Genomic DNA, 26,949 nt, shown 5'->3' on the forward strand with positions numbered 1-26,949 from the left:
GTCGGAGTTATAGAAGTCTGAGAGTCCAGTTCCTGTGTCGCTGAGTCTTCAGGTTCCAGCGGGAGCGCCGACAAAGCAGACCGGCAAGTTACTGGTGGTGCCTGTTTGTACAGGGTGGTCACTCCTTGACCACAAGGGAGATGTCTTCTGTCTTCTAGTCAGAATAGAATGTCGAAGGTCCAAGAGTTCTGTATCAAAGTTTCTTTCCAGGATAATCTAAAGTCCTGGGGAGACAGCTCCTATCTTTATACTGATTTTAGGGGCTGGATTACCTGCTAGGTCCCTCCTATGGGTGGACCTGGGAAGGGGGTGGTTACACCCCTTTCCCTTTGTCCAGTTTCACGCCTGAGCGGGGCTGGAGTGCCCCGGCAACTGGTTTGAACCGGGCTATGCATGGAGAACCTTGTGTGCCCCAGGCAGTGTCTGGAAAATCATCTTTCCATTCAACCCACCCTTCCCCAATACACTGCAGGCTGTCTGGGGAGGTGCTAGCACCTCTCTCCACAGGAAACCTATTGTCCAGGCCTCCCTTGCTGGGGTTTCCCCCAGCAGCAGGAGGTCAGACTCATGTCTGTGGCAGCAGCATCCATTTTGTGATGCTGGGGCTCTGTTTAGCTTTAACCGGGTAAAGCAGGAACATACATGTCTTTTCCCTCTAGAAGGGTGGAATGCTACCCCCCAGCCCCCCACCAAAACTGGTGGGGGTGGGTAGTATTCCAAAGTGTTTGACACCTTACATGACATGTTTTGATAAAGCCAAACCAAAGTTAGCATTAACCGTGAGGATTGTAATGCACTTAAGAGTATATGGTATGGCTATATCATAGAACAGCTATAAGGAGATGGTTTCGAAAGCTGCAGATGGGCTCAGCTCATGCTAGGGCACCCTCTCACATAAAACCAAGCACTCTGCCTCCAGGATTGTTAAGGCCTGTCGTAGGAGTGACTTATAGGTTACTATGTGTCTTTATATAAGGTAGATATAGATATACTATATCTAAGTACGAGGTGATTACACCACCTTACCCAAGCTGAGTTATCAGCCTGTGGTGTCGGTTTGGATGGCCAGCCAGGGGTGGCATAATACATGCTGCAGCCCCTGGTAGGCCGTGGATGCACCTATGCCCTGGGTACCTATGGTACACTATACAGGGGCTCACAAAGTTGACCCAATGCCCAATCAGGTATGTACCCAAAGTACATGGTATCAATTTACAGAGAGAATAGATGGCTTGTGGGTCTGATTAGCAGGCCCACTGCCACACTAAAGTCGAAAAACCAGAGAATCACATCAAAAAGTGGGGGTGAACATAATAAGCAGACCCTACTCTCCTACAGACTAGACTACCTTTTACAATTCTAAAACCATAGCTGCCAAGTGAATCTGTCACTTGTGCAACACCTTCACTCCAACCCACTCCCTATTTCGAAAATGTGTGCTGGTGACCATAATGTTACTTTGGAGATTGGTATTGGCACTATACACAGCTAGCACCGCCACTGTCCAGTGACACAGTGGAAGAAAGACTTCTGATTAAGGGAGCATAAAGAATGGGTAAAATGTGCTATAAAGTTTGCTTTATTCAAGGTAGTCGGTGCCTCCTGCTTTCACACCCTCAAAATGATTAATGAAATATTCAAATGTCTCCTAGTCAACAGATGCAGAATGGTCACCCAGGCCCTCATCACCAGCAAGCTGGACTATGACAACGCACTCTATCGGAATCGCTGTCTAACTGCTAGAAGACTTCAGACCATACAAAACCCAGTGGCCAGACTCACACACCTGGGCTTTTCCCCGCATTTACATCACTCCACCCCTCAAAGACCTCCACTGGATCCCCCTTCACTAAAGTACACTCTTATAACTGATCACACACAGATATAAATTCCTGTACAATCTCTACCCCACCTACCTCAATAGCCTTCCCAACTTCAATATAACCACAAGACACCTCTGCTCAGCCAGAATCCTGTACGCACACATCCCCCACATACAAAGAACCAGAGTCTGGTGTTGTGCTTTCTCCTAACTTGTGCCCAAAGCCTAGAATGACCTGCCCTTACACATTAGAGCTGCCTCCTCAGTCCTTGAGCTCTGCAAGAAACTGAAAACATGTCTCTTCACCTGGATAAGGCTCAGTCACAGCCAACACAACCTCTGATTTCTTAGCACTAGGATACTCTGTGGGGTGAGCTTCACACTTCACAAATACCCTTAGCAATTCATAACATACAGTTTGATTTACAATAAACCAAAGCACACAGCAGCAGACCAAGGTTCAGCACATCAACTTTTTCTGTTTCCAATTGGTTAGTGGTGCAACCACTCTCACCATCCGCTGCCTGGGAAGTCCGTCAGAGCAATATTACAAAAGAATAGAGAGGTGCACTCGAAAAAGTCAGCAACGCGAAAAGTTTATTGATTATATGAGTCTTCTGTTCTTTCTTTAATGTATTCTTTATTTTCCTTAAAGTACACAGGCACAGCCAACGCGTTTCATTCCCTTTCGTGCCTTTGGGAATTTCGTCAGGGCTGCAAAATTCCCAAAGGCACGAAAGGGAATGAAACGCGTTGGCTGTGCCTGTGTATTTTAAGGAAAAGAAAGAACAGAAGACTCATATAATCAATGAACTTTTCGCGTTGCTGACTTTATCGAGTGCACCTCTCTACAGTTTGCTTTAGCATAATTGTTGTGGTATTGTTCATATTTTCTCACTCTGGTGTCTCCCGTTTCACACGCAGCCTTTGTTCTTTTCCATCTCAATCAGACTCTCCTTTCATTTGTTCCTCCTCTCTTCCTCGTGACTATCTCCTTGTCTATCTCTCTCTTCATTCACTTCTCTCAATCCCTTCTCTCTCACTGTCACCTCCCTCCCACCTTTTCCTCCTCCCTCCCTATCAGAAACAGGCCATATGGAAGATTAACCTGGGTGAGTGATATGTGATACTCCCACAGAATATTAGCTGGTCCTCTTTTCTCAGTCCCTACAAAATCTCGGGTTTGACATTATAGGAATGACTGCTGAAAGAGCTCAAAACTGCCTGTGAACCAGCTCACCTTGATCTATGTCTGAGCAGGGGCTCAGCACTGTGCTGCAATGGAGCTCAGCTGCAAACCTGGAAGAGCTCAGCTTTATCTGTCCATCTCTACGTATGCAAGACTCTGTTTCAACTGAATGAAACAAATTACCTATGGGTGCACAGTCTCTGCTATATCTGTGCATGAGTTCCATACTAAGTATGCAGGGACTTGGATGCATCTGTGCCTCAGCTCCGCTCTATCTCCAAAGGAGTGAGTTCAGCTCGGCAAGATTATGAGATCTGTTTATGGCAGAGCTCTACTGTCTCTGTATGCAAAGAACCAACTTTTCTTTGCGCAAGAAATTGTTTATGTCACCTGAGAAACAACCAACGTCCTCTCCTTAATAAAATAGGCACTAAAATGAGCTTCTTGATACAGAGCAGACTTCATCATTTTGAATGGTACTTTGTCCTCCAAGAGTTTGGACACATGGTACTTTGTTCCACAGTTGCACTGCTGATCTCTATTTTTCTTATCCCCTTTCAACCGCACACCTTCTTCCTTGCCAGAGTATGCTTTGTTGTGAACGTCTTCTTGATATTCATTGCTTTTATGTCATTTTGATATGTCCTTTTGGTCTACATTTGTAGTGAGGAAATTTAGAAATGGCAAAGAAGATCAGGCTCAGACAAGGAGACAATGGTAAATATGAAACAAGACTAAGGTAAAATATATGGGGTTGGAAGGGGCAGGCTGAGAAAATGAAAAGGCGGATGACATGTAACAGGAGCGAAGGCAGAGACATGTGGAGAGAGTGACATAGGGCAAGATGAACTTTCCAGTGCAAAACAGGTTTTGCGCGGTTTGGAACTGAAAAGTAAATTAAAAAAAACATTTTGGAAGGTTTGCATCACTTTTGTCTAAATGTGACATGAAGTGAGCATGAGTGAAGCAAATAAAAAAATGGGGCTTTATTACGCTCACTACTTTCAAAGAATGCCAATAATAACTGATGAGGTGTGGCATAATGGCCTGAGCTGCCGACTTTGGAACTGGACAACAAGGTTTGAACCCCAGGGTCAAATCTTGTGATCCTGGGCAAATCACCTCGTGCCTAAAAAAATAATATTTTGTGTTATGCAATCTTGTGCTCATGTAAAGCACCCTGGGCATCCATTGGGGTACAGGAGTTCGCTTTTGTGCTGCTCAACCCAACATTCTGCAGTTGATTAAAGACTAAACTTTGAATTTAACCTTACGTGACTAACGGTTAATTGCACTCCCTTGTTTATCAATCAGCATTGAAATTAAATTGTTGTCCAACTGTTCACACCTTCAGCATGGCGCTCGCTATACCTACATTCTCTGCCTGAAGTTAGCGCTCTAGATCTGGTCACATCCCTATAGAAGCTCCCCGTCGCGGCCCTCTGTGACCCGGAAGTGCTTATGGTGCGCTGACAGTAGTACAGTGCTGTAGAGTTACTAAGTTCTATTTTGCCAATATGCCGCCTACAGGGGAACGGGGTCCGGAGTTGTCTGAACGAATTGATGCCTTCGTGGCGCGGCTGAAGCGGGAGGGCAGCCGGCCGAGCTCGGAGGAGACCGCGCGGGAAACGGGGGCTCTTCTACGGAGAATCATTGCCCAAGAGCGATGGGGGAGTGCAGGTGAGGGGGTGTGAAGAAGAACACCGACAGGGCAGAGAAGAAATGGTTACGGAGAGTTAAAATCTACGGGGTAGGTTAATGAAAGTAGAGATCATACACGAAGAGCGGTATTGAAGGTTCTTGTGTGTAGTGCGTGCCAGGGGAATAACTGGCAGATGTCATTATCATATGTCCCTTGTGGCTACTTGAGCCAGTGATACCTTACGGCCAGTGTTCGAAGTGCATTAAAATAGTTTGGGAACTGTGATCCTGCAGTATGCAAAGGGGGTAGGGTCAAATGCTTGGCTAAAAAGTACACAATATATTTTTATTTTCTCGTTGATCTTTTACCTTCAGGTAACGGCATATTAAAATAACACACACCTTAAATGGAACATAAATACAGGGTAAACTATTAAGTGGGAAATGCGTTATTTTACGTTATCAAACCAGTTTTGGTTAAATCGATCAATGTTGATGTCTGCGTCTTTTACCAGAGAGACAGAATTGAGCCCCGGATGATGCAGCAGGAAATCAATTTTAGTGCTTCAAGGTTCCAGTCTGACAGAAAGCACTCTGACTATGTAATACATTATTTTAATATGGCATTGCACAGAGCATGAGCTAGGCTGCCACAAAATGTTTAAAAAGAGTTGGGTTTAAGATAAAAAAAAGTACTTGCAAGATGTATAATTTATTAATGTACAATCTGTAGCCAGTGGAGACAATCTTTATACCTCTTCATTAAAAACACAGAGTCCAGAACATAGCTGGTAACACCTTGATAATCCCTCTCAAAATGAATAAATCTTCGTCACCTCAAAGCTTCAAGTGACTTCATCAATTAAAGCCTATACTGGCCTCCATGTACAAAAGATATGAGAGAGCCCTGTAATCAGGGGAACCTGCCCATATGCTAAATGCACAAAGACAATTATTCCCTCCGAGAAAGGAAAGAAGCCGAACTTCCCTAGACTTGTAGAAATGTCGGAAACCAAAAAGTTGTACTGTATGTAGACACATTTTATTATCTAGTAATAGCTGAGTTGCAGTGGATCAAACGTAATTTGAATTAAAAGAGGTAGGTGCTCTAACATAGACGGTGCATTAAAAGTGTTCAGGTGTTATTTTCACTGTATACCATCTAGGGGCTGATATCAGATCCAACTCAAACAGCATGACTCAAGTTTTAGAGTACTATGTCCATATTGTTAATCAGTAGCAGTCCTCTAATAATATTGTAAACATTTCAACCCTTGAACAATTAATACAGGGTCATCATCAGGGCAAAACAATGTAACAATCAAACACGCTGTTGTGAAATCCACTGTCTTTAGATCGGGAATGAATAGGCCTGTAAATATAAGATTCCGTCGGACGAAACGGTATTAATAGTTCAAGTGTCGAAACGGCGACAATATTACTAGAGGACTGATATTGATGAACAATATGGACATTGTACTCTAAAATTTGAGTCATAATGTTTAAATTAAATGTAATTTCAGTCCCTAGACTGTATATATTGTAAATAACACCTGCACACTTTATTCAACTATTCGCTATTTACTGCACCGTCTATGTTACAGCACCTACCATTTTTGTTCAACATCAAATTTGATTCACTGTAAGTCAAGTATGACTAGATAAATTGTGTCTTCATACTGTACCACTTTTTTGTTCCACACACTTCTACAAGCTTAGGGAGGTTAGGCTTCCTTACTCTCTCCGAGTGAATCATTGTTTTTGTGTATTTATTTGTCATACTAGATTTCAAGCAGCCTTTACATTTGCAGATTAACCAATTGCACAGATTAAGATTTCCTTCTGGCAGCGTGCACTTTGGCAACCTTCTTCACCCTCATATCACAGGAAACTCCCTACCTTCCCCTTCAGTTGAGACATAGCAACTGTCGTAATTTACCGTCCCAGGAAGGCAATCTTTTATCAAAAAGTAGAGGAGCTTTTTTTGTTAAATAAAAAAGTGTGGGCACGTTTTGCCCCACAGTTCCCACCCACTTCAACCTCTGCATATGGGTCATTTTCATTATTCTTATTGCTAAACTTCCTCATCATTGCTTTTTGTTGTTTTTTGAGATTATCGATTGCCAGTTGGCTTTAGTATTCCTATTAATAATGACTGACTGAGATTGATTGCCAGTTGGCTTTGATATTCCTCAATGACAGGGATGAGGGGATGTAGGGGTAATGCCTTTTTATCTAACAACACTTTGAGCCAAAGCTTTGTTTCGACCATTGTAAGTGTAGACGTAAAGATCCCAGCACACATAGTGCTGTTGGCTAAAAAGCCAGTACTAGCCCAAGGTGTTCCACCTGACGAGCTACTGGGCAGATGTGCAGAAGGATGGAAGGTATGAGGGCAGTGTGAAAATAAGTGGGTACATGGAGTAGTGGCAAAGTACACTCAACTTACAGTAGGGAAATTCAGCTAAGACATATGGTCTACAGTTGGATGACAGTGTAGGCTTTTGGGGGTTGCAGGGTTTGTCATGCTAGTTTGGAATTGAAACACCATTTAGGAATAAATGAACATATTTGCAAGCCCAAACTGCTGACAGACTTTGTTTTCAGTCTACGAGTTGGCTTACTTCGTATCAGTACGTCCTACTGGTGCATGCATTGAATTTCTTAGTGCATCTTGCTGCAGGGCATGTTCTGCTAGCTTTTCTCCAAAACCTAGCATCCACTTTTAATTTAGCGTGAATTGGCAGATGGAAGTAAACCATATGTTGATCAGTTGCAATTTGGTCTTAGGCATCAAGAGTTGCCTGACCATCCTTGGACCACTCACTATTTTAACCTTCACGAGTCCGAGTTCTTCACCCAGCGTGTAACAAAGCAAAATCCAAAGAATGATGTTATTGTTAGAAGAACGGATGATACAGGTAATTGAAGCGAGCAGCACAACTTTTCTGGTAATTGCTTACATTGCATCGTGAGGAAACTGTGTTCATAAAACCCTGATGTTGCTCTGGTTTTCTAGCTGTTAACGATGAGTTTTACTTATTCAAAGGCGTTGAATCTATGAGCTCCTTGTGTGTTCAACTATTTTAGAATGGTGTGGTGTCTTCTCTGTGTGTTACATCATGGAATGTCCGCATCACTCGAACACACAAAAAGTGAGTGTACAGAGACCATGTCAGTTGAGCTAGGAGTCAGGTTGCTGTATACTGCTTGCTTCTTCATTCAACCTTCTACAGCTATACTAATGCTGTCCTTAGGTCCAGTATTGTAATCACTAGAGTTGAGGCTCCTTGGGATGTATTTAATGAGATAGATTAAAAATTTCCTTTTAGAAGACCCCACCAAAACTAAAAACCTTTTCCACTGATTTTTGTGATGGATATAATCCGTAACAGATTAAAAATTACATTTGGTTGGGTTGCAGAATCCGTCTCATTAATATTATTGAGATTCTATTTTGAAAAGCCAGCTGAATGGTTGGAAGAGCAGGTTTGGCAGTCTGCATGGGATAGCGGCCTTCCATCTCTGCATTTGTCTCACGGAATGCAAGCATAGCAGCCCATATCCCTTCAAAATCACTGCTATAATTTTTGTTAGTCAGGTTTGTTGAAAATCTATGTATAAGAGTGACATTCATGAGCCACGCATCCGATTTGTAGCATATGTTTTCTATTGGCCATTGCATTTTCACTTTGTGTATAGAAAACCTAGCTACTTGATGCTATTTAGAGAATGGAGAAACAGATCAGATACTTGCATTTTTCCTGTGACTCTGCAGTTTGAAATCTGTATTTGCAATTTGTGCCATCCCTCCTCGATGGCTAATATGGGTAAGGTCTAGCATTTGTGATCCCTTGGTTGATTTGCAGTTGCCATCAAAATGATTCTCCTGCCACGTGCTAAATAAATTTTTCCAGAGGCAGTTTAATATTCATCGTGCATTTAGTCGTGGATGTGTCTGTATATTGATGTTAGGCTTGTCTTGAAGTGGCATATTTTGAGATGTGTTTATTGTTTTTGGGGCAGGGCCATTTTCTCCCATCTTTTTCACAGTTCCTAAAGCATTTTCCCTTGAAGGATGCTGACTTTCACCAAGACTAACTATTAGAGATGATTTCTAGGCTCTTGTATGATTTTTTTGCAGTGTTTTAGAGCAGTGTAAACATTTGTTCTATTGGGGTCTCCTCTTTAAAAGGGCCATAAGACAGGAGATGCAAGGAAAAACCAGAAGATCTGTAGTGATGTTGGGAGTATAATTGTTTTTTTTTATTTTTATTTTTTTTATAAACTTTATTTTTCAATTTTCGATGTAAAATACAACATATGCCCCCCCCCCCAACCCCCCATGGCATCATTCAAAAATATTTGTACACAGATCGATGGAGTCATTATGGCACATTTACGGAGATTGACAACTACTGAAAGTACACAAGACAACGCAGTTAGGCGGTGGAAGCAGCTTCTTACTCGTGAACACGTGAGGTAATCAGATCAGGCACAGCACCCTGCACAAGTCCAGGAACCCCACATTGGGCCTCTCCCCTTCCCCCCTCCGAGTTACTCCCAGAGAACAAGTCCCCGCTTGTCCCCTCCGAATCACTGGGCGACGAGGTCCCCTCTGCCGCCAACCCTGTCATGCACATAGCACGCCACGCCAAGGGGAATTTAATTGTTAAAGACGACCATGGTCCCCACAAATATAAATACGTTATATACTAAATATACACTTGGGCCCAATTACGATGTAGTACGGACCGCCACTGGGTGCCTGTTGGTGACAGTCCGTCCGACATCTGGTGCTGCGGTCCGACTGCCGTATTATGATGCTGGTGGCCTGAGGTAGCAGTCAGGGTGACCAAGACTTCTGATGGGGTTAAAGAGCCCGTTGGATCGTCGGTCAGAACGTAATACCCTACAATAGGGGCACCGCCGTAGGGATTATGATGTCCCTTTCCGACAGCCTTTCCTTGGCAGTCCTACCACCATAGAAAGGCTGTCAGAAATTGATGTTGGGGGCCCCTGTCCCTCCTGGCCTCCACTATGGTACCTGTGGTGCCCCCCAAAACATCCCAGGCTTCCAAACATGCCTTTTTGCATTAAGGCTTGTGCTGCAGCCCTTTTCTGGGCTGCAGCTCAAACCTCAATGCAAAAAGGCATGTTTTAGACTGCCTACATTGTAATCGGATCGTAATTTGGCAGGCTGTCCGGATACGAAAACAATGTCGGTTGGACGCTCGTCTGACTGGCATCGTAATGAGGGCCTAAATGTCAAATGTAATTATTATTTTTCTTAAAAACATAGTCCTAAAGTTACAATACTCTCATTAACCCCTTCAGTGCGTCGGACGGCCCCCGTCCGTCCGATCACATGGCATCCCTCTGATGCGGGAACCAGAGAGAGAGAGAGAGAGACATTCCCTCCCTCCAGCCTCCCCCCCCCCCCTCCCCCCACACCCAACAGCCTCGGAAGCTGGGGAAGAGCTTCCCGAGCTCCAGAGGCTGTTTGTTTTGTTTCCCTGAAATGACGATCAGTGCGCACGTTTTGAAACCAAAACTGAAATGAGCTAAGAGGTTCATTTCAGTTTCTTTTTCTATGCTCAGGGGGCTATCTAAGACCTCTGAGCACGTAGAAAGTCAATAGTGGTATCGTTGGAAAGGGGAGAATCTCCCCTTCGCAATGGTACCCTTCCCTAGTGGAGGGCGATCCCCAAGCAGCAATCCATCCACTAGGCACCAGGGAGTGGGGAGCAGCTCCTTGGGCAAAGACCTTTGCTTCCCCCATATTAATTAGGGTAAATTGAGTCTTTCTGCCCCCCCCTGGACTCCCCTAGCTATCTAGTTTCCAGAAATGTGTGGGCTTGGTAGGTTTCTCTAGATGGCCGCCGAGCCCAGGCCCTAAAACCCAGATGACCCCCCTTGTATTGTAAAACCAGGTCATTTTGTGCTAGGTAATTGTGATGTCTCCACAATACGTTTTGAGCCGTTTCCTGTTGCGGACACTAGGCCTACCCACACAAGTGAGGTACCATTTTAACGGAAGTCTTTGGGAAATGCGGGGTGGGTAGAATTTTGTGGATCCACGCAGAATCCAGACCTTTCCATCACGGAAATGTGAGGAAAATGTTTTTTTTTTTTTTTAAGTTTGAGGTTTGCAAGGGATTCTGGGTAATAGAACCCGATGAGAAACAGACAAATCACCCCATCCTTGATTCCCCTAGTTGTCTAGTTTAAAAAAATGTATAGGTTTGCTAGGTTTCCCTAGGTGTCAGCAGAGCTAGGGTTCGAAATCTACTTCTAGGCACTTTGGGAAATAAAAGGTAAATTTTCACTGTAAAACTGTGGTGTGTCCACGTTGCATTTTGGGCCATTTCCTGTCGCGGGCACTAAGCCTACCCACACAGGTGAGGTGCTATTTTTTTCGGGAGACTTAGCGGAACTCGGAATTGTTGAGCAACTATTACCTGTTGACTTTCTATGCATTTCTGCCTTCCTAATGTAATACAATGTGTAAAAAAGAAGTAACTTTGAAAACAATTCGCAGGCTAGTATGGGTAACCACAATTTCAGAGATGTGCAAATAGCTACTGTTTCTAAACTCTACATTTTGTTGCCATCTCGGAAATACATAGGTGTCTTTGATACCTATGTTTTACTCTTTATATTTTGCCAAATGAATTGCTATATACCCGGTCTCTGGGTTCTTCGGGTTCTTGGTGAACCTACAAGTCCTATATATCCCCCACAACCAGAAGGGTCCAGTGGATGTAGCAGTATATTGCTTTCAAACATCTGTCATACTTAGTTGTTACAGGTGAAAACGTTGGCCCAATTGGTTGTTTTTTTCCAACTCATTTTCAATTTGCCTGATTTTCAACTGTTAGTTTCTATAAAAAAACTTGGAGGATCTACACAAATGACCCCTTGCTGCATTCAGAATTTTTGTCTACTTTTTGTATAAATGTATAGCTTTCTGTGATCCATTATTGCTTTCACACCCATTTCTACCACTAACTGGAAGGAGGTTGAAAGCACAAAAAGTAGCAAAAATAGGCTATGTCCTGGTAAAATGCCAAATCTGTGTAAAAATGTTTAGTTTTCTAACAAAAGTCTGCCTGTCCCTGAAAGCTGGGAAGGTGATGATTTCAGCACCACAAAACCTGTTTTGATACCACTTGCAGGGGAAAAACCAAACACTTTCTTCTGCAGCACTTTTCCCCCATTTTTCAAAAAACAAAATGTAGCTGTATTTTGGCTAATTTCTGCCCCCCCTTCCTCCAGGAGAATCAAAAAAACCCTGGGTACCTTTAAAATCCTGATGATGTTGGAAGAAAAGGGCACAAATTTGGCCTGGATACAAAAGGTTACAGTGGCCTATGTGTGAACTGCCCCAAATAGCCAAAAAAGGCTTAGCACGCAGGTAGGGGTGGGGATGGGGGGAGGGAGGCCTAGCAGCGAAAGGGTTAAATGTAAGTGACAAAGTGCTTGGTATACATACGTGATCCACAATATGATTAAAAAAACTCATTCCAGTGAATAGCAAAGTACTTGTCCATACATCCAAAACAAATGCTTTAAATTATTTCATTTGCAGGCTTGCAGGGTATGGGCTAGTTTTTCAATCCCTCTACAGATACAAGATCATCATTAGGGCAGTGTATAGAGAAAGCCGAGAGAGACTGTTCAGTTGATAATTCCATGAGCGATGCAGCTCGTGGCCCTGAATAAGGAAAAGATTGAGACGCACTGGTCAATAATGAATATGCGTCAATTGCTGAATGTTCACTGCAGAAAAAGACTTCTGGGTTACCAATCGACGAACCTCCCATGCAGATCCTTAATGGATACAAAAAATGAGTTAACACCCTGGTTAGTAAACAGAGTAGCGAGAGTTGCTGCAAGTGTCCAGTAGCCATAATGTATTCAACATAAATCTATTTTCTGGGACCACGGTCTTCTTTAGCAAATAGGAGATGGCATATCTCGGAAAATGACTGCACACAGTGCTGTCCTGTGTGGTTGTGCATAGCAGTGACTGCATCAAAAGTGCTTAGTTCTCTATCAGAACAGGTTCTTTAATGTTCGTAGAAATTCACATGTTCAGGTGCAGAACACCAGACACAGTAAAATCAAAGAGAAAAAATCTCTCTAGTATAGCAAATAAGTGGCTTTGCAAAGGTTTAATTGGCTTTCCACTATTTATCATTAAATATTTATGTACGAGTAAAATATTAAAACAACCAATAAATATGGTTATAAAATAGCCTTCCTGCCAATCCAATATTCAATTTCTCTGTTTTTGAAAGAGGAAAAAATTTAAAGATTTTTTTTATAAGCATGCAGCGTGAATTGGAGAAAGAACTAAATCATAACTTTCAATAAACAAAGGGCAGCCATACTCTTGGCATTCGACACAATGACCGTAAGCTCCTCAGCTCATTTCATTGATCTAATAAGGCTGGAGGACTTAGCATTCACGTTTGCTTCCATTCCTACGGCTGTCCTGGAGAAGAGCTCATTTGTTTCTAAATGTAATGGCTATACCCATAATAGAGAACTGCTGTTAAAGATGATTACACTTTGATTCTCCATCATGGTATCTTCTTTAACCCCTTGTGTGCGGCGGGAATTCCCCGCCCATGCTGACTCCGCCTTGCGCGGGCGAAGTCATGACGGAACGGTTCCGTCATCAGCACAGCTCACCCGTAGCTGATGACGGAACCGCTCCGTCATCAGCATGCAAGGGGTTAATAGCCTTAAACACTGAATACAATAACAAATGAATCTCTTCTTAAAGACGTTTAGGAACTAAAAGTCATGGAAGCTAGGGACACACCAGTATGGCAAAAAAAACCACCTGAAATGCATGTATACTGAAAATGCCGAAAATTGACAAAACCACCCTTGTAATCAAGAACGAGAAAACACTTGGTATGTGGACTTATACTCCATCCTGCTCTTCATTTATTTACAGCAATGGTAGAACCTTTTTAAAGAAACTTATAGAAATCTCAACCTTCAGTATGGGGCAAATGTAACATGTTCTATATTAAAGACTTTACCCTTAATTGATAGGTCAACTACAAATGTTAAAGCCAAACGCACATTATCCACGTGCTGTCAGTTTTAAAAAAAATCATTTGTATCTCCTTAAGTCTGTGGTGATAGTACTCTAAGCTATTCATAAAAACCCAAACGTTTTGGCCAATAAGTTCAAGTGGTACTACTTAAGGGTGCTTTTATATTGGCAAATATTCAAACGCATGTTATATCAAAGGTTGAATGGCCAGAGCTATGGGTGGTTTTGATTTCATTTTGCCACCCTAGACCTTGGAATATTTTACAGTTCTGCTTAAGGAAAGTGTCCAAGCTTCTGAACTTTCCATGAAGATATATAAAAAAAATACGGTTGTTTACTCTGTAGTACCACACTTATTCTTGCATCACTTATGTCATTTATTTTAATTGAGAGGCAAGAAACTTTAGTGAATATTGCATTTTCAAAGTGAATTTAACACCACATAATTTTCCTTATTTCTTAGGTGAACTAATCGACATAATCCACAAAGAAGGCCGGAGGATGACGGCAGCACAACCATCTGAGACCACAGTGGGCAACATGGTGCGCAGGGTGTTGAAAATCATCCGTGAAGAATATGGCAGGTTCGATGTTGCTCCATGCCCTTCTGCCGCACTCTGACAACAGACCAGAGGGCGCGGTCTTTCAGTCACTGTTACTGTTTTTAGGTCGAACCTAGACAGCACTTTCACTGTCTCTTCTAGACATGTTGTATTCTATTTTGTGGTCTTACAGCCCGCCCCCTTGCTGTCATTTGTCAGTGTTCTTAAAAATTCCTTGCTTTTAAGTAGTTAATCTTGTCTCTTCCACCTTTTAGTCAATTGTTAACTCCCACAGAGCAGCGCCCTAGGGCTTGTACTCTTCCACATGCCCCATTTTATTTCTTGGCTCGGAGACCATTCTTTAAATTTTCAACGAGCACTTCCCACAAGTGTGTCATTTTGTTTGCTTTGCTCAGCGCAGCTTCACGGCCGCAGCGTTTCATCTCCTTTCTATGGGTATTTCCTTGCCCGTGCTCATCACAAGGGCACCTGGTTACATGTCTTTATATGACTTCAGAGGATTTAATTTAAAATCTATTACCTGCAATCCATAGGGGCTCCCTATCATCTCCTGCTATTATTAAACACACTTCCTTTGTTTAGCATCCCTCTCCCACTGTTTGTTGTGTTTTTTGGCAATGTAGCGGGAACACCCGAAGGTATTGGAGCTCTCTACTCAAATATCAGTTGCATTAGAGGACACAGAGAGGCTAAGTGATTTACCCTGAAATGCAGGATGTTGAGCCTCTTGCTGAGACTTAAAGCCTGTTCGCCAGCTTCAAGGTCCCCGCTCTAGCCCTTACGCCACCTCCTCTCTCAAGATCAGCATATAAGATGGTTGGCACTCCTTTGGAATGCACAATTAAATTGCATTTCTGTTATGCATTCCAAAGCAGTGCCGGCCATGTTTTGGAGATGGAAATAACCTTTTTGGCGATTCTAGTAATCCAAGTTATTGCTTTGCCTCTTTCGCACCTAAAACCTCAAAAAATGGTTTCTCTTAACTTTTATTTCTTTATGTCCTGCTCTTTCATTGTGAGAGGCTGCTTATGTGCGGAGTATGGTCCCAATCATGAGCCACTTGCCGTCTCAGCAAGTTTCTACTAGGTTGTAAGCCTGGCATTTTTCCTGAGGTTGGGAGGTTGAGGGACAAGTAAGTATTAAGAGTACTAAAATCTATGTGAAGGTATTTTCTGCTTCTGAACTGCTTAGTGACCTAACTCCACTGCCTAAAACTGTGGGAGGATCAGACAGCATATGCCCATCTCGACCTCAAGCAAATACATTGTGCATATCTTTCTGAATAAAAGCTGCCTTTTTTTAAAAATCTAACATGCATCCAGTGAGTAATGCTTGCAAGACTATTGGCCCAAGGTTCTGCTCATAATGTCTGTAATAGGAATGTATCTTTATAAACTTACCAGTACTGCATCTGGTGCGGTGAAATAAGTGTCTCTGGTTCTTGAAGCCTAACAATAGTGGCCTTGTTGCTTTATTGCTTTGGGTATACCCACTTTATATTTATCATAAGCAGCTGAGTGTAAACTCTGAAACAAGTTATTTTTGACAGAGTTCTCAAAACATTCAGATTGTGTAGTTTTTCCTTAACCAAAAGAGCCTAGCGTGTACATTGAAAAACCCAAAAGAGATTATTTCCTGGTTTAAATGATATCTGTGATATAAATAATGGTACTGTCTGAACCCCTGCCAAAAATTTTGTAAATTTAGTTTCAAGAATGAGCCTAGAGCTTGGCGATTCTTCTATTGGAGGTCCTTCACAAGGAGTCATAGTCTCAAATAGTTGTGCATCAAATTTACTAAAACTGATGTAAATATAATTGGGAAGCTGGATCTCTTAATAGAGGAAAGAGATAAAGTTTGATGTCTCACAAGCTCATCTTTTAGGGAACAAGGGTCACCAGGTTGACTAAGGTATGCAGCAATGGCTGACTGGTAATGGTAGCACGAGTCAATCAAGAGTTCTTTCATCTTAATTGGAAATGTAAGTTAACATGTACTTCAAGGTAGTTTTGAGAGAGTACACGTCTCTTTAAGGAGCCAGTTAAATAATTTTCATAACTTGTTTTTGGTCTGCTTCCTGGTTCATTTGTTTTAGTAGTACACACGCTGGCCGTAATTTTCATATGCGAGTTTCAAATATGTGTATGCTAGTATTTCAGGAACCGGGCTCTCCAGTTCTACAGTGGTAGAGAGGTTAACTATCTGCCCATTTGTTGGACTGGGATATGTGAAAACTGAACCATAAATGCCTGCCCTTGCATGGAGGAACTTCAAGCTTCTCAAAAAGGATGCTATGTTTATAAATATTTGTGTGCTTCCATGTGTAAACATCCATACATCCAAGAGCACCACCCATTTGCCTCTCTCGTTTCCAGTTTTTTCTGCCCTTCAGACAGGAGGAGTGTTTATATTATCCAGCGCTTCCTGTTTTTTGCTTCGTTCATTACACTGTTTGTATTTATTTTACATAAAAGAAAGTCATGGAAACGTTAAAAAAACCTTTGCTTTCCTCTGCGAGTAGGCTGTTCTCTAAAGACTTTAACCTGAACTAAGGATGAAGTACAGCAGACCTACCCATAGTTTACATTTCATACTTTCGATTATATCATATGCCCATTCAGGGCTGGAATTCATCTCTGGACATTGAGAAACTGTCTCCTTCTGTCGAAGTAAGAGATCCTAGATTTTGTAACGGCATGGCTGCACTCACATTCAGGTTTAAGGGAGTTGATACCAGGCTGCGTCACCAGATCAGCAAAAACTATTGCTATATGACCGAAGACCAGTACTCCTCTACAAGGATTCTCTACCACACAATTTAGGCAACATATATCAAAATATACACTGGACTTGTTTTTTGTTCTCCACCCTATATTGCCTAGCTATAACTGTGTCTTCTCCTATTTCTACAGACTCCGTGGTCGCAGTGAGGAGACGGATCAGCAGGAGTCACTTCATAAACTATTGACAGCTGGTGGGCCTAGTGAGGATTTTAACATCCCATACCCCCTGTTGAAGGCGAATGTAATTGAGGCAGTCAATGAGCTGCTAATAGAACTTGGTAAGAGAGCAAGTCAAATACTGGTGCTTAAAATGGCCAGCCTTCTCATATATTATTTCAGTTTTTGTTGCACTGAAAACTACTACCTGTATTTATTTCTTAGTGTCTAGCCTGTGTTTGGATACTAACACATCTGCTGCCAATTGCCCTGAATTCTCATGTTTTTAGAAATTATTTTTCTTGTAGGGACTTTGAATTCTAGTAGCCCATCAGCAAATATAGTAGTATAAAACCTCAAGGGACAGATGTAGGTGGCCTATTTTACCGATTCGGTAAAGTTACTGAATCGGTAAATTTACCGAATCTGTAAAATACCGAATCGGTATTTTTACTGATTCGGTAAATTGGAGATGTAGGTGGGACTCTTCTGAGTCCCACAGGCCTTACAGAATCGGTATTTTACCACCCAATCCAATTGGGTGGTAAAATACCGAATCCAGGTGTGCATGCACATGTGTGCATGCACACCTGTGCCATGTGACAGACAGACATGCCCTTAGGGCATGTCTGTGTGCCACATGTCACACATGCCTGAATTCGGGGTGCTAGAGGGTGTCAAAGTGACACCCCGTGCACCCTTGCAAAAATCGGTATTTACCGAATCGGTAAATACCGATTCGGTAATGACCATTGATTCCTATGGGCTTCAATGCCCATAGGAATCAATGGGCATTACCAATCCGGTATTTACAGAATCGGTAAATACCGAATCTTAACGAACCGAATCTTAACGATTCGGTATTTACCGATTCTGAATTACCTACATTTCCCCCCCTCTAATTTACCACTTCTTAAATACCGATTCGGTATGATTCGGTATTTTAGAAGTGGTAAATTAGAATTACCTACATCGGGCCCCAAGTCTTTTGGACGGTTGGAACATTCGTGCTAAACTAATTTCAACCCAAACTAATAAAATCCCCAAACGATTTACTCACCCACTTTATCACCAACCCCTAAATACCCAGCAGAAAATTCTCTCATATGTAAAGCGGGTTCCAGATTTTATCTAGAAAATATTAAGGACAACTTTGTTAACCGTGGAACTGTTTGCGCAGGTTTTTTTCAGTCAAATAATCAACTTCCTGTATCAACGCCTGCTGCCATTTACCCAGCAGACGTCTGCCTGGTAATCCTAAGGCTTATTCATAGCAGCAGCAGTTTCTGTAATGAGGAATGCAGAAGCATGCAGGTCCGCTAGGTTCTGTGACATAGGTTTTGACCACAGAGTTAAAACTCTTGAGGGTCTGGCTTTCTTACATACATTTTGTTTACATAGTTCTCCTTTTATATTCCCGACTGTGCCTGTGATGTCCCACCACCGAGGTATTGTCAGTACTATTCTTTTCTGCTGTTTCTGTATCTGAGAATCTCATGCTAGAGAAGGAAAAACATACACTTCACCTTGGGCCAGGGGAAAGTTTGTATTTCTGTCTGAATAAATCTTTTCTTCACTTGACCTCCAAAAACAATCCGGTTTAGTGACATTTTCCGTGCATGATACCACAGTTCAACTCCTAGAAACATCGATTTTCTCACATGTAAAAAGCCTTATGGGAGCGATTGCTTTATTTTTGCTTTTAAAATAAATCTTTGGGGTGATGTTTTCAGTGAACTTTAATTTATTATGAATAATGTCGTGTTATTGGATTGATTCAGAAATAAAGACAGGCAACGTTGTTTCCTATTGGAATGTTTTTTTTAAAATTCAAAAACAATAATATATTTATATGTAAAATGTTTTCCCGGAACCTGCACAGCTGCAGTGATATTTGAATATCGGAGGAAATCTCAGAAATGCATATTTTATCTCTATCAAAGGGTGCCTTAGCATGAGAGTCTGTTTGTGGCGTAGGCAACAGCAATGCAGATGCCCCTAGTATTGGAATCTAATATTGTGGCACAGACGATGATGATACAGTTCGAAACTGGATCTACAAGGCTGTGTGAGGTTGTGCCAGGGGAATAATTATTAGTATCTAGCCATGGTGGAAGCTCAGGGGCTGCACAACCTAATGCTTGAACATGCATTGCTGTCTTTGAATGGTTCCTTGGTGTTGTGCTGTTAACAGTGAACGTGCAACTGCCATTGGAAGGTGGGTTGCTGCAGTGTTTGCAAAGGTGGCATAGTTGGTTATATTGTCTAAGACTCCATACATATTTTGTGAAAGTTAATTTATTTATTACAGACAGATATTGGGCACTTGCCAGACGTGCCGTGTTGTCATGTTCCTTTTGTGGTTGCTGGTTGACCACCAAGGTGTAGCTATCTTCATGAAACACTTTAGATAAGTTTCTTGCAAAATCTCTATAACAATTGCTGTAAACAGCCTCCTTATATTTTGCCATAGTTGCTCGGGGATACACTACTATAGCACGTTTGAGTGGATTCCGTGTGCAGGGTTGGGTGCGGACCCATCACTGGGGCAAGATGATTTGCTGGTAAAAGTACAGATTAATGGTGGAAGCTTGGCCAAAAGACATACACTTACATTCCCCCATCAGTAGATGCACAGATACATTCTCTTGTGGGTTGGCAGTGGGATGCAAGATTGGACTGCAACAGAAACCACAGTGGTGGTAACCCAAAACCAAAAATTAGCAGTTGAAGAGTACATTGGAAACAAGAATTGGTGTGAATTCGCAAGAAAGCCTTAGCTACGCTAAGCTTACAACTTAAGAAATACAAACAAATGAACAAAGCTATTTAAATAACGAGGTATTCATTGTGTATCCAGACATCAAGCCTGGCACATCTTTCCAGATCATTCATACTTTTTAAATTTGCAAATGTAAAAGAGCATGTTTGGGGAACAAGCTGGACAGATGTAGCTGACTATATGCCTTGATAAACAAGTAATACCTTGTTATCTACTTCAATTGGTTCATCTATTTGTATTTCTTAAACTGTAATCGTAGTTCGGATTAGGAGCCCTATCAGGAACTAATGAAATGGTGAGGTGTGGTCCAAGTCTCCATACCTCCAAAAAATGTATATCTTGTAGAAGCCAGAAGGAAACCGTTTTAGGAATTTGTGTTTGTATGTTTCCCATATCTTGCATAGAGACGATATGAATTGAAACCTGTGTTCTAGCCATAAATCACTCTAAAATCTTATAAGGGGGTTGCAGTTTTGTAAGTCAACTGAACAGGATGTATTGATTGTCACAGTCTAAATAGATGGGTGAAGCTATGACGTCATTAACTAAGATGTTAGGACTAGCAAAGTATGGCATCAGAAAGTGAATGTTTTACCAAAGCATTTTTTTTAAAGTGAACTTAAAGTGGGCAAATAATTTCACTTTTAGAAATAATAATCCGCGCTAGGGAAAAGTAGCAAAAATTAAGATTTTTCAAATGTTATATATATTTCTGGTATGGGTTTGGCATTTTGCATTGAAGGTGACACTAAAATATGTTTGATATTGTAAATGTACATGTACCTTAAATTGATGTGTTTTTATCTGAAGATAAAAGTAAGTGTAACTGAACAAGAGATATGAAGAGCGTGATGCTGGCGATCCGTAGACTAATAGAGCCACTCCGGAAACAGAGTACAGTGCGTGAAGGACTATTCTTACCTACCACCATTCATGGTAGTGAAATGAGTCTTCACGTAACTTGATATACAGCCCATGCCCTAATCTTTTCTGAAGATGTCTGTTAGCTGTTTATGTTTATGATCTGTGTTACCAATTCTCTCCCACACACCTCTTCAGACATGTTTACTCATAGCTTTTATGTTCTGGTCTTTGCAGAGGGTACAATAGATAACATCGCAATGCAGGCTCTGGAACACATCCACTCCAACGAAGTGATAATGACCATTGGCCGATCTCGTACTGTAGAGGCCTTCCTGTTGGAGGCTGCACGAAAGCGTAAATTCCATGTCATTGTAGCAGAATGTGCACCATTTTGCCAGGTAATGACCAATATGTACTGGTGTGGTAGGAGAAGGGCTCTCTGGCAGTGGTGGTTAGTGTATAGAGGATGACACTGGAGGTCTGTCTTCGAGAGGGTGTGGTGAAATAACCTTTTGGAAAGATGGCGGAAGAGTGTAGGCTGTGGAAAGTGGCCCACGTGGACTGTTCTTGCAGGGGGGAATGCACAAATGTTGGTTGGTGGGAACAGAGCTTACTTCAGTGAACACTAACTGTTGGATTTCAATTAACGCTTTGATTTTCGTTATTAAGATGCATTGGTTTCTCACACAGGGTCATGAAATGGCTGTGCGGTTGTCCGAAGCAGACATCGAAACCACAGTCATAACAGATGCAGCTATCTTTGCTGTTATGTCGAGGGTAAATAAGGTATGTATAGCATTTGCGTCATAAAGCAATAGAACAGGAATACAAGGTTCAGGTATGAGGCAAATGAACAGAATAACAGGTGAGAAAGCCAAAGATAAATAGTATAAGCAATGCAAAACATGTTGTTTTCAGTCATGGTCTACAATAGAAGAAATCTCTAGTAAGCTTCCCTCTTACCATAACAGTGCTGATGCTTCTACACATGTTCTTCTCCTGTAAAGCCATGTCCAGGTGCAGATGAGATATAAATCCATGTATTTATGCCCTCTGCTCCACAAGAGTAACCAGTCCTCTAAGACCTTTTAATATATAAGGTTCCGGTTTCCAAAATTATAGCAGTGTAGCAGATAATATCCAGGCATAAATTAGGTGATGGATTGCTCTTGGACAGTAGCTGTGCGAATTTATAACAGGCGAGGCCTACTACAAATACTACAGTTGCAAAAACCTGTTTTGAACTATATGAAAGAAATTAAACAGTGGATTGGCCAAAGATTGCAATAGGTGTTACAGGAAAATATTTTAATAAGAAAACCAGTAAACAGCAATGTTTTGTCAGTACTGAAGAGACAATGGGACAGATTCGAAAGAAGTGGAATGTAGGGGCTGATGCTTCAAAGACTAACATGCTATGGTTTCAATTCTTAAAGTGCTCGGGTACATTCAAGTATCTATGGCTGTAGTGAAGTGACATAATTGTACCATTGTGGCTTGTCATCTTAGGCAATCTGAACATGTAAGCATGGTAGCTCACTCTTCTAAGTATTGCTTAAGCCGGACGTGGTGCTACTATATGGTGTTTTTGAGAGTGGACAGGAGTCTCTGTCTTGCACCTAGGAGCTAGCCACACAAAGTAGACTATTTTCCTCAATGAAACACACATTTTGGGTTCGACCTGCTCTGTGGATACTGGGTGGAGACTATTACTGGAGACACATGCTTGTTCAATCTAAAAATATTTTCCTGTTTTTCGTTGTAGGTTATCATTGGGACTAAAACAATTCTGGCCAATGGAGCTCTGAGAGCTGTGGCTGGGACCCACACACTGGCGTTGGCAGCAAAGCACCACTCCACCCCCCTAATTGTCTGTGCTCCCATGTTTAAACTCTCGCCACAGGTTAGTCCGGATGTATGTTGCCTGCCTGTAGAAATTTAAGCATGCACTTGGTGTAGCTAGAATGGCAAAAATGACTTTTTAGAGAAGCTACTAGAGTGGCATAAAGGGGATGGTTAATACACCTAGTTTCACCTCAGCAAAGCATAGCATAGTTAAAAATAAATGGCTTGTGGTCTGGGCTGAAAAGGAGAATCTACACGTGTGAAAGGGTGGTCTGGGTGAAACAAAGCAAAACATTAATTTGTTGACCTGGAACTTCGGGTGTAATTGGTCAGACAGCTAATTTCTGAAGACCCCTGCGGGTCTCTGGGTTTATTTGAGTTTATTTTGTTTGAGTATTCAGTTTGAGTTGATTTGGGTTTAGATGAGGTTTATTTAGGTCCTGAACACAACTTTGCTTAATACCTCCGACTGGATGTTGCAGGAGAGGGGTGGGTGTGGGGGGTGGGGAGGAGGTTGTAAGAGAGGATAATCTGCTATCCTGTGGCAGTGGAGGCATAATAGGACAGTAGGCTAGGCAGAGCTGATAACCTGGTTTTCTGCTGTGAAGCGCAGCTGGGTGGGATGGGAGCCACATATGTTCATTCCTACATACAGTGTTTTCTGTTGTACTAGAGTACGAATGGAGGTGATGTAGAACTCTTTACTGTGTGCAAACCGTCCTATGCTGGGTATGAGGAAAGAAATAGGAACAATGTACATTAATCTGTCCCATCTTTGTATTTCAGTTTCCTAATGAAGAGGATTCCTTCCACAAGTTTGTGTCCCCACAGGAGGTGCTTCCCTTCTCTGAAGGTACACTTGTTTAAGGGGTTTGGGATGGTCTTGGGGACAAGAAGGGGAAATGGAAAATGTACGTAAGTGTTCCCATAGATACCTATAACATGTATTTACCCTGGATTTATATTCTTAGACTTCTTCCCGGTCACCTGGACAGATCTTAAAATTCTTTGCTTTTGTTTTATTAAAATAAAAATAAAACATGGATCTGAAAAAAATGCGCGTGAAAAAGAGGGACTGGCGATGTCTCATTAAAGAATTTATCTACAGCCTTTTGGACATACTCGAGGTCAAAGACATAGCAACCAAGTCAGCATTTTAGTTTTGTTCTATTTTCTATTCCTCAAAATATTAATTAACCTCCATTGATAGGAGGATTGGTTGGCTTGATAATTGTTCTGGGGAGAATAGTCTTTCTGTAGTGATACATTTTCCTTTTTCTGCAATTGATTCACTATAGATTTAGAACCTTAGAATAGTAGTACCACAAGAAAAACCTTCATGATCGATTTTGGTGGGGTTTTTTACATTTTTTTTATACTTTAAAGCTCCAACCGCTTATGTGTCTTCGTCTAAATGTATTTCTAATGTTGTACAAAGTAAGCATGTATACATGTGGCAGCCACATTGATATTAGAAAAAGGCACATTATACAAAAGGTTGCTGTGGTAGCCTTGCCTTCTTTTGGATGTGAGCTGATGACCCCAAGCAAGCTGTTAGTCTTTAAATACTCAAATAACCGGACCGATAAACCCCTATTCCAGTTAGATTTGGAATAAAGTCTTTGGCTGGAAATGTTGATGTTTAAGGCAGAACACAAGCTGGATGCATACTTGTTTTGTTATCCATAGCTGTCTCAAAAAATTACTGTCTCACAAGACCAGTAAATGTCCGAGACACTGAATCCCTAAGCCCCCTCCATGGTGTTGAAAGTGTTATTTCACTCTGAATGCAAATGCTTTCTCAAACCATTTGGAAGACCAGAAAAAACTCACAAAAAAAGATTTATGTTGTCTGAAGGATATAAAAACTGTGGCAGATTCATAGAATAGAGTGCCTTAAAAACACTACTTCCATAATGGAAAATATTACTGTAAGGCTTTTCCTAGTTGTGACACCTAGAATTGGCCTAGCCTTAAAGCTTAATTAAAGCTGTATATAAGGGTAAGCCACTACCAGCTAACCAAGTTCGCCCCTCAGTCTGCACTCAAATAAAAGCCAGAATATTGACCTCTTAAGAAGACTGGAGAACCAGTAAGCAAAGACAATACTGTAAACCAGCTTTGGCAATGCCAATAGGTCTTGCATTTGCGAGAGTCAGAGCTACTGGCATTGTAAATGACAATGTCTTTTACCATGTGCTTTGGTTTGGAGTGGATAGATGTGGGGTCGAGTGGAATTATGTGGGTTGGAGTGGAATTGTTAGTTGTGAAATTGTGTGTTGTGGAATTATGTGGCATGGTGGATAGATAGGGGTGAGAGCTACAAAGAATAGATGGTCCATATCGGGATGTGTAGACACCAACAAATACTAATGTCAAGATACACCAACATCAGTCAAGCGCTGACTTCAGCATATAGCAATATCAGAATATGCGGATGTCAAGGCCTGTAAAGGTTGTAGTGCTGGCTCCAGAATGCACTAAACACATATGGACATCTGCGTGTGTGTGTCTGCTTGTGTATGAGTGTGTTTAGTTACATTAATACGAGTATTTAAATGTATATTATTTAGAAATTATAGTGCATTCTAGTTACCTACCTTTAATAACCATTGGGTGCATATCTATATTTGCATATTATACACCTGCATGGGAAATAGATGGATGGATGGATGGAGGTGCGTGTTGGAAAGACAGTGGGTGGGTAAATGGATGGACAGATGTAGATGGTTGTTGAAAAGACAATGCGTGGGTGGGCCAGTGGAGGAAGTTGGGTATTAGGACAGTGGGAGGGTGGATGGACAGACCGACAGAAGTGTTAATTGGAAGGACACTGAGTGGACGGACAGGTGAAGGTGTGTGTTGGAACTGGATTCAAGTTTTGGTGCGCTATCCCCGTGATAATCACAAAAAATGGACTGTCAAAGTCAACACGAGCAGTGAGGTCACTCACCTAAGAATTGTCCCCACTCAGCGCAACTTGGGTCGGATCACTTTGCTGTAAATTAAAGGGGCTGCTTGGAAAGAAAGCGGAGCGCTGAAGCCTAGATTTAAAGGTGCAGGCATTTCTAAGAATTGCTCGATGTAAATAATAACAAGAATTGGCCTAGCCAATAGGTCTCGCCTTTGGGACCTTTATACGTTTTTAGCCATGCAACAGTTGATGTTGTTGCACCAAGGATATTGTGCTGCATAACTAAATACTTATAAGGTCCCAAAAGCGAGACCTATTGGCTATGCCAATGCTCGAACCTCCTTCCACAGCTCCAAAGTCGGCAGCTCTGGCCGTATGGCCACATCCTCTTCATCATCCGCTCTAAGTCAACGGGGGGAACTTGGTGCAGTGAAAGGAGTCCCTGAGCAGCCGACATCGAACAAATGGTTCTGCTGGAAAACGTGAGGATCCGGAGAGATGATGGATTTTACTGTAAGGAGAATTGACGGCTCATGAGAGAGGCTTGTCTTAGCAATGACCAGGAGGCAGGGTACACCGATTCATTTAAAGCAGTAAACGAGGGGCAAGAGGAGCAGATTATCTTTCTATGGCGAGGACTGACGTGCAGGAGAAGCCAGGAATATTTCACTAATGGCGAATGAGGTGGAAGAAAGAAAAGGAGAGGGGATTTACGAGCAGGAGAAAGAGATGTGTTTCTATAGTGCGGAGCTAGCGCCTGGTTCGATTTCCGGCGATGGCTCAACATCTTGTGATTATAGGCAAATCGCAATCTTCTGTGTGTTAGTAAAAGGAATCTGCTTGTGTATACAGTTCTGTTGCCCACGGGCCGAGTAGGCACTGTATAAAACTGCACAAAAACCGAAAGGACTGAGTAACTAGAGAGATCGGTTTCATTTCACTGGTGAGGAACGAGCAGGAGGTGTAACACCTGTTATGAGAATGTAGGGCAAAAAGGATTTTCGCCGCCACAAACACGAGTATGTGCTTTGAAAAAGAGCTGCACGACGGCTAAAGGTCTCCTATGCAATGCATGCGCACTGCGTAGGCGAGACCTAAGAAGGAATTTGGTGCCTTGCTTAGTGGGAAGTGCCCAAAAAGTATAAGCGTGTGCATAAATTAAAAGAACGGCTTAAGAAGTGCGGCGTCCATGAAGCATGTGCCACAACAAACACTTGAGGAAAGTGCTAGATTACATTAAAGCACGCTGGCAGTGAATCAGGTGTCGTGCTAAGTGGGAAGTGCTCAGTCTGAATCAGAATTTTTTTCTCCAAA

At 42.0% G+C, this 26,949-nt stretch overlaps 1 protein-coding gene across 1 annotated transcript in view; it reads left to right on the forward strand.

Moving 5' to 3' along the window:
• Nucleotides 1-4,461: 4,461 nt before the first annotated feature.
• The window catches only part of EIF2B2 (eukaryotic translation initiation factor 2B subunit beta), a 48,970-nt gene continuing 26,482 nt past the window's right edge, over nucleotides 4,462-26,949 (forward strand). Inside the window, exons 1-7 of the mRNA XM_086937508.1 lie at nucleotides 4,462-4,691; nucleotides 14,192-14,312; nucleotides 17,204-17,352; nucleotides 21,111-21,274; nucleotides 21,567-21,662; nucleotides 22,642-22,779; nucleotides 23,508-23,574. Of these exons, the coding sequence (XP_086793634.1) occupies nucleotides 4,529-4,691; nucleotides 14,192-14,312; nucleotides 17,204-17,352; nucleotides 21,111-21,274; nucleotides 21,567-21,662; nucleotides 22,642-22,779; nucleotides 23,508-23,574 (898 nt within the window). The 5' untranslated portion in view covers nucleotides 4,462-4,528. The remainder of the gene's footprint in view (nucleotides 4,692-14,191; nucleotides 14,313-17,203; nucleotides 17,353-21,110; nucleotides 21,275-21,566; nucleotides 21,663-22,641; nucleotides 22,780-23,507; nucleotides 23,575-26,949) is intronic.

This window comes from Lissotriton vulgaris, chromosome 9 (assembly GCF_964263255.1).
Source record: "Lissotriton vulgaris chromosome 9, aLisVul1.2, whole genome shotgun sequence".
Taxonomy (NCBI): domain Eukaryota; kingdom Metazoa; phylum Chordata; class Amphibia; order Caudata; family Salamandridae; genus Lissotriton; species Lissotriton vulgaris.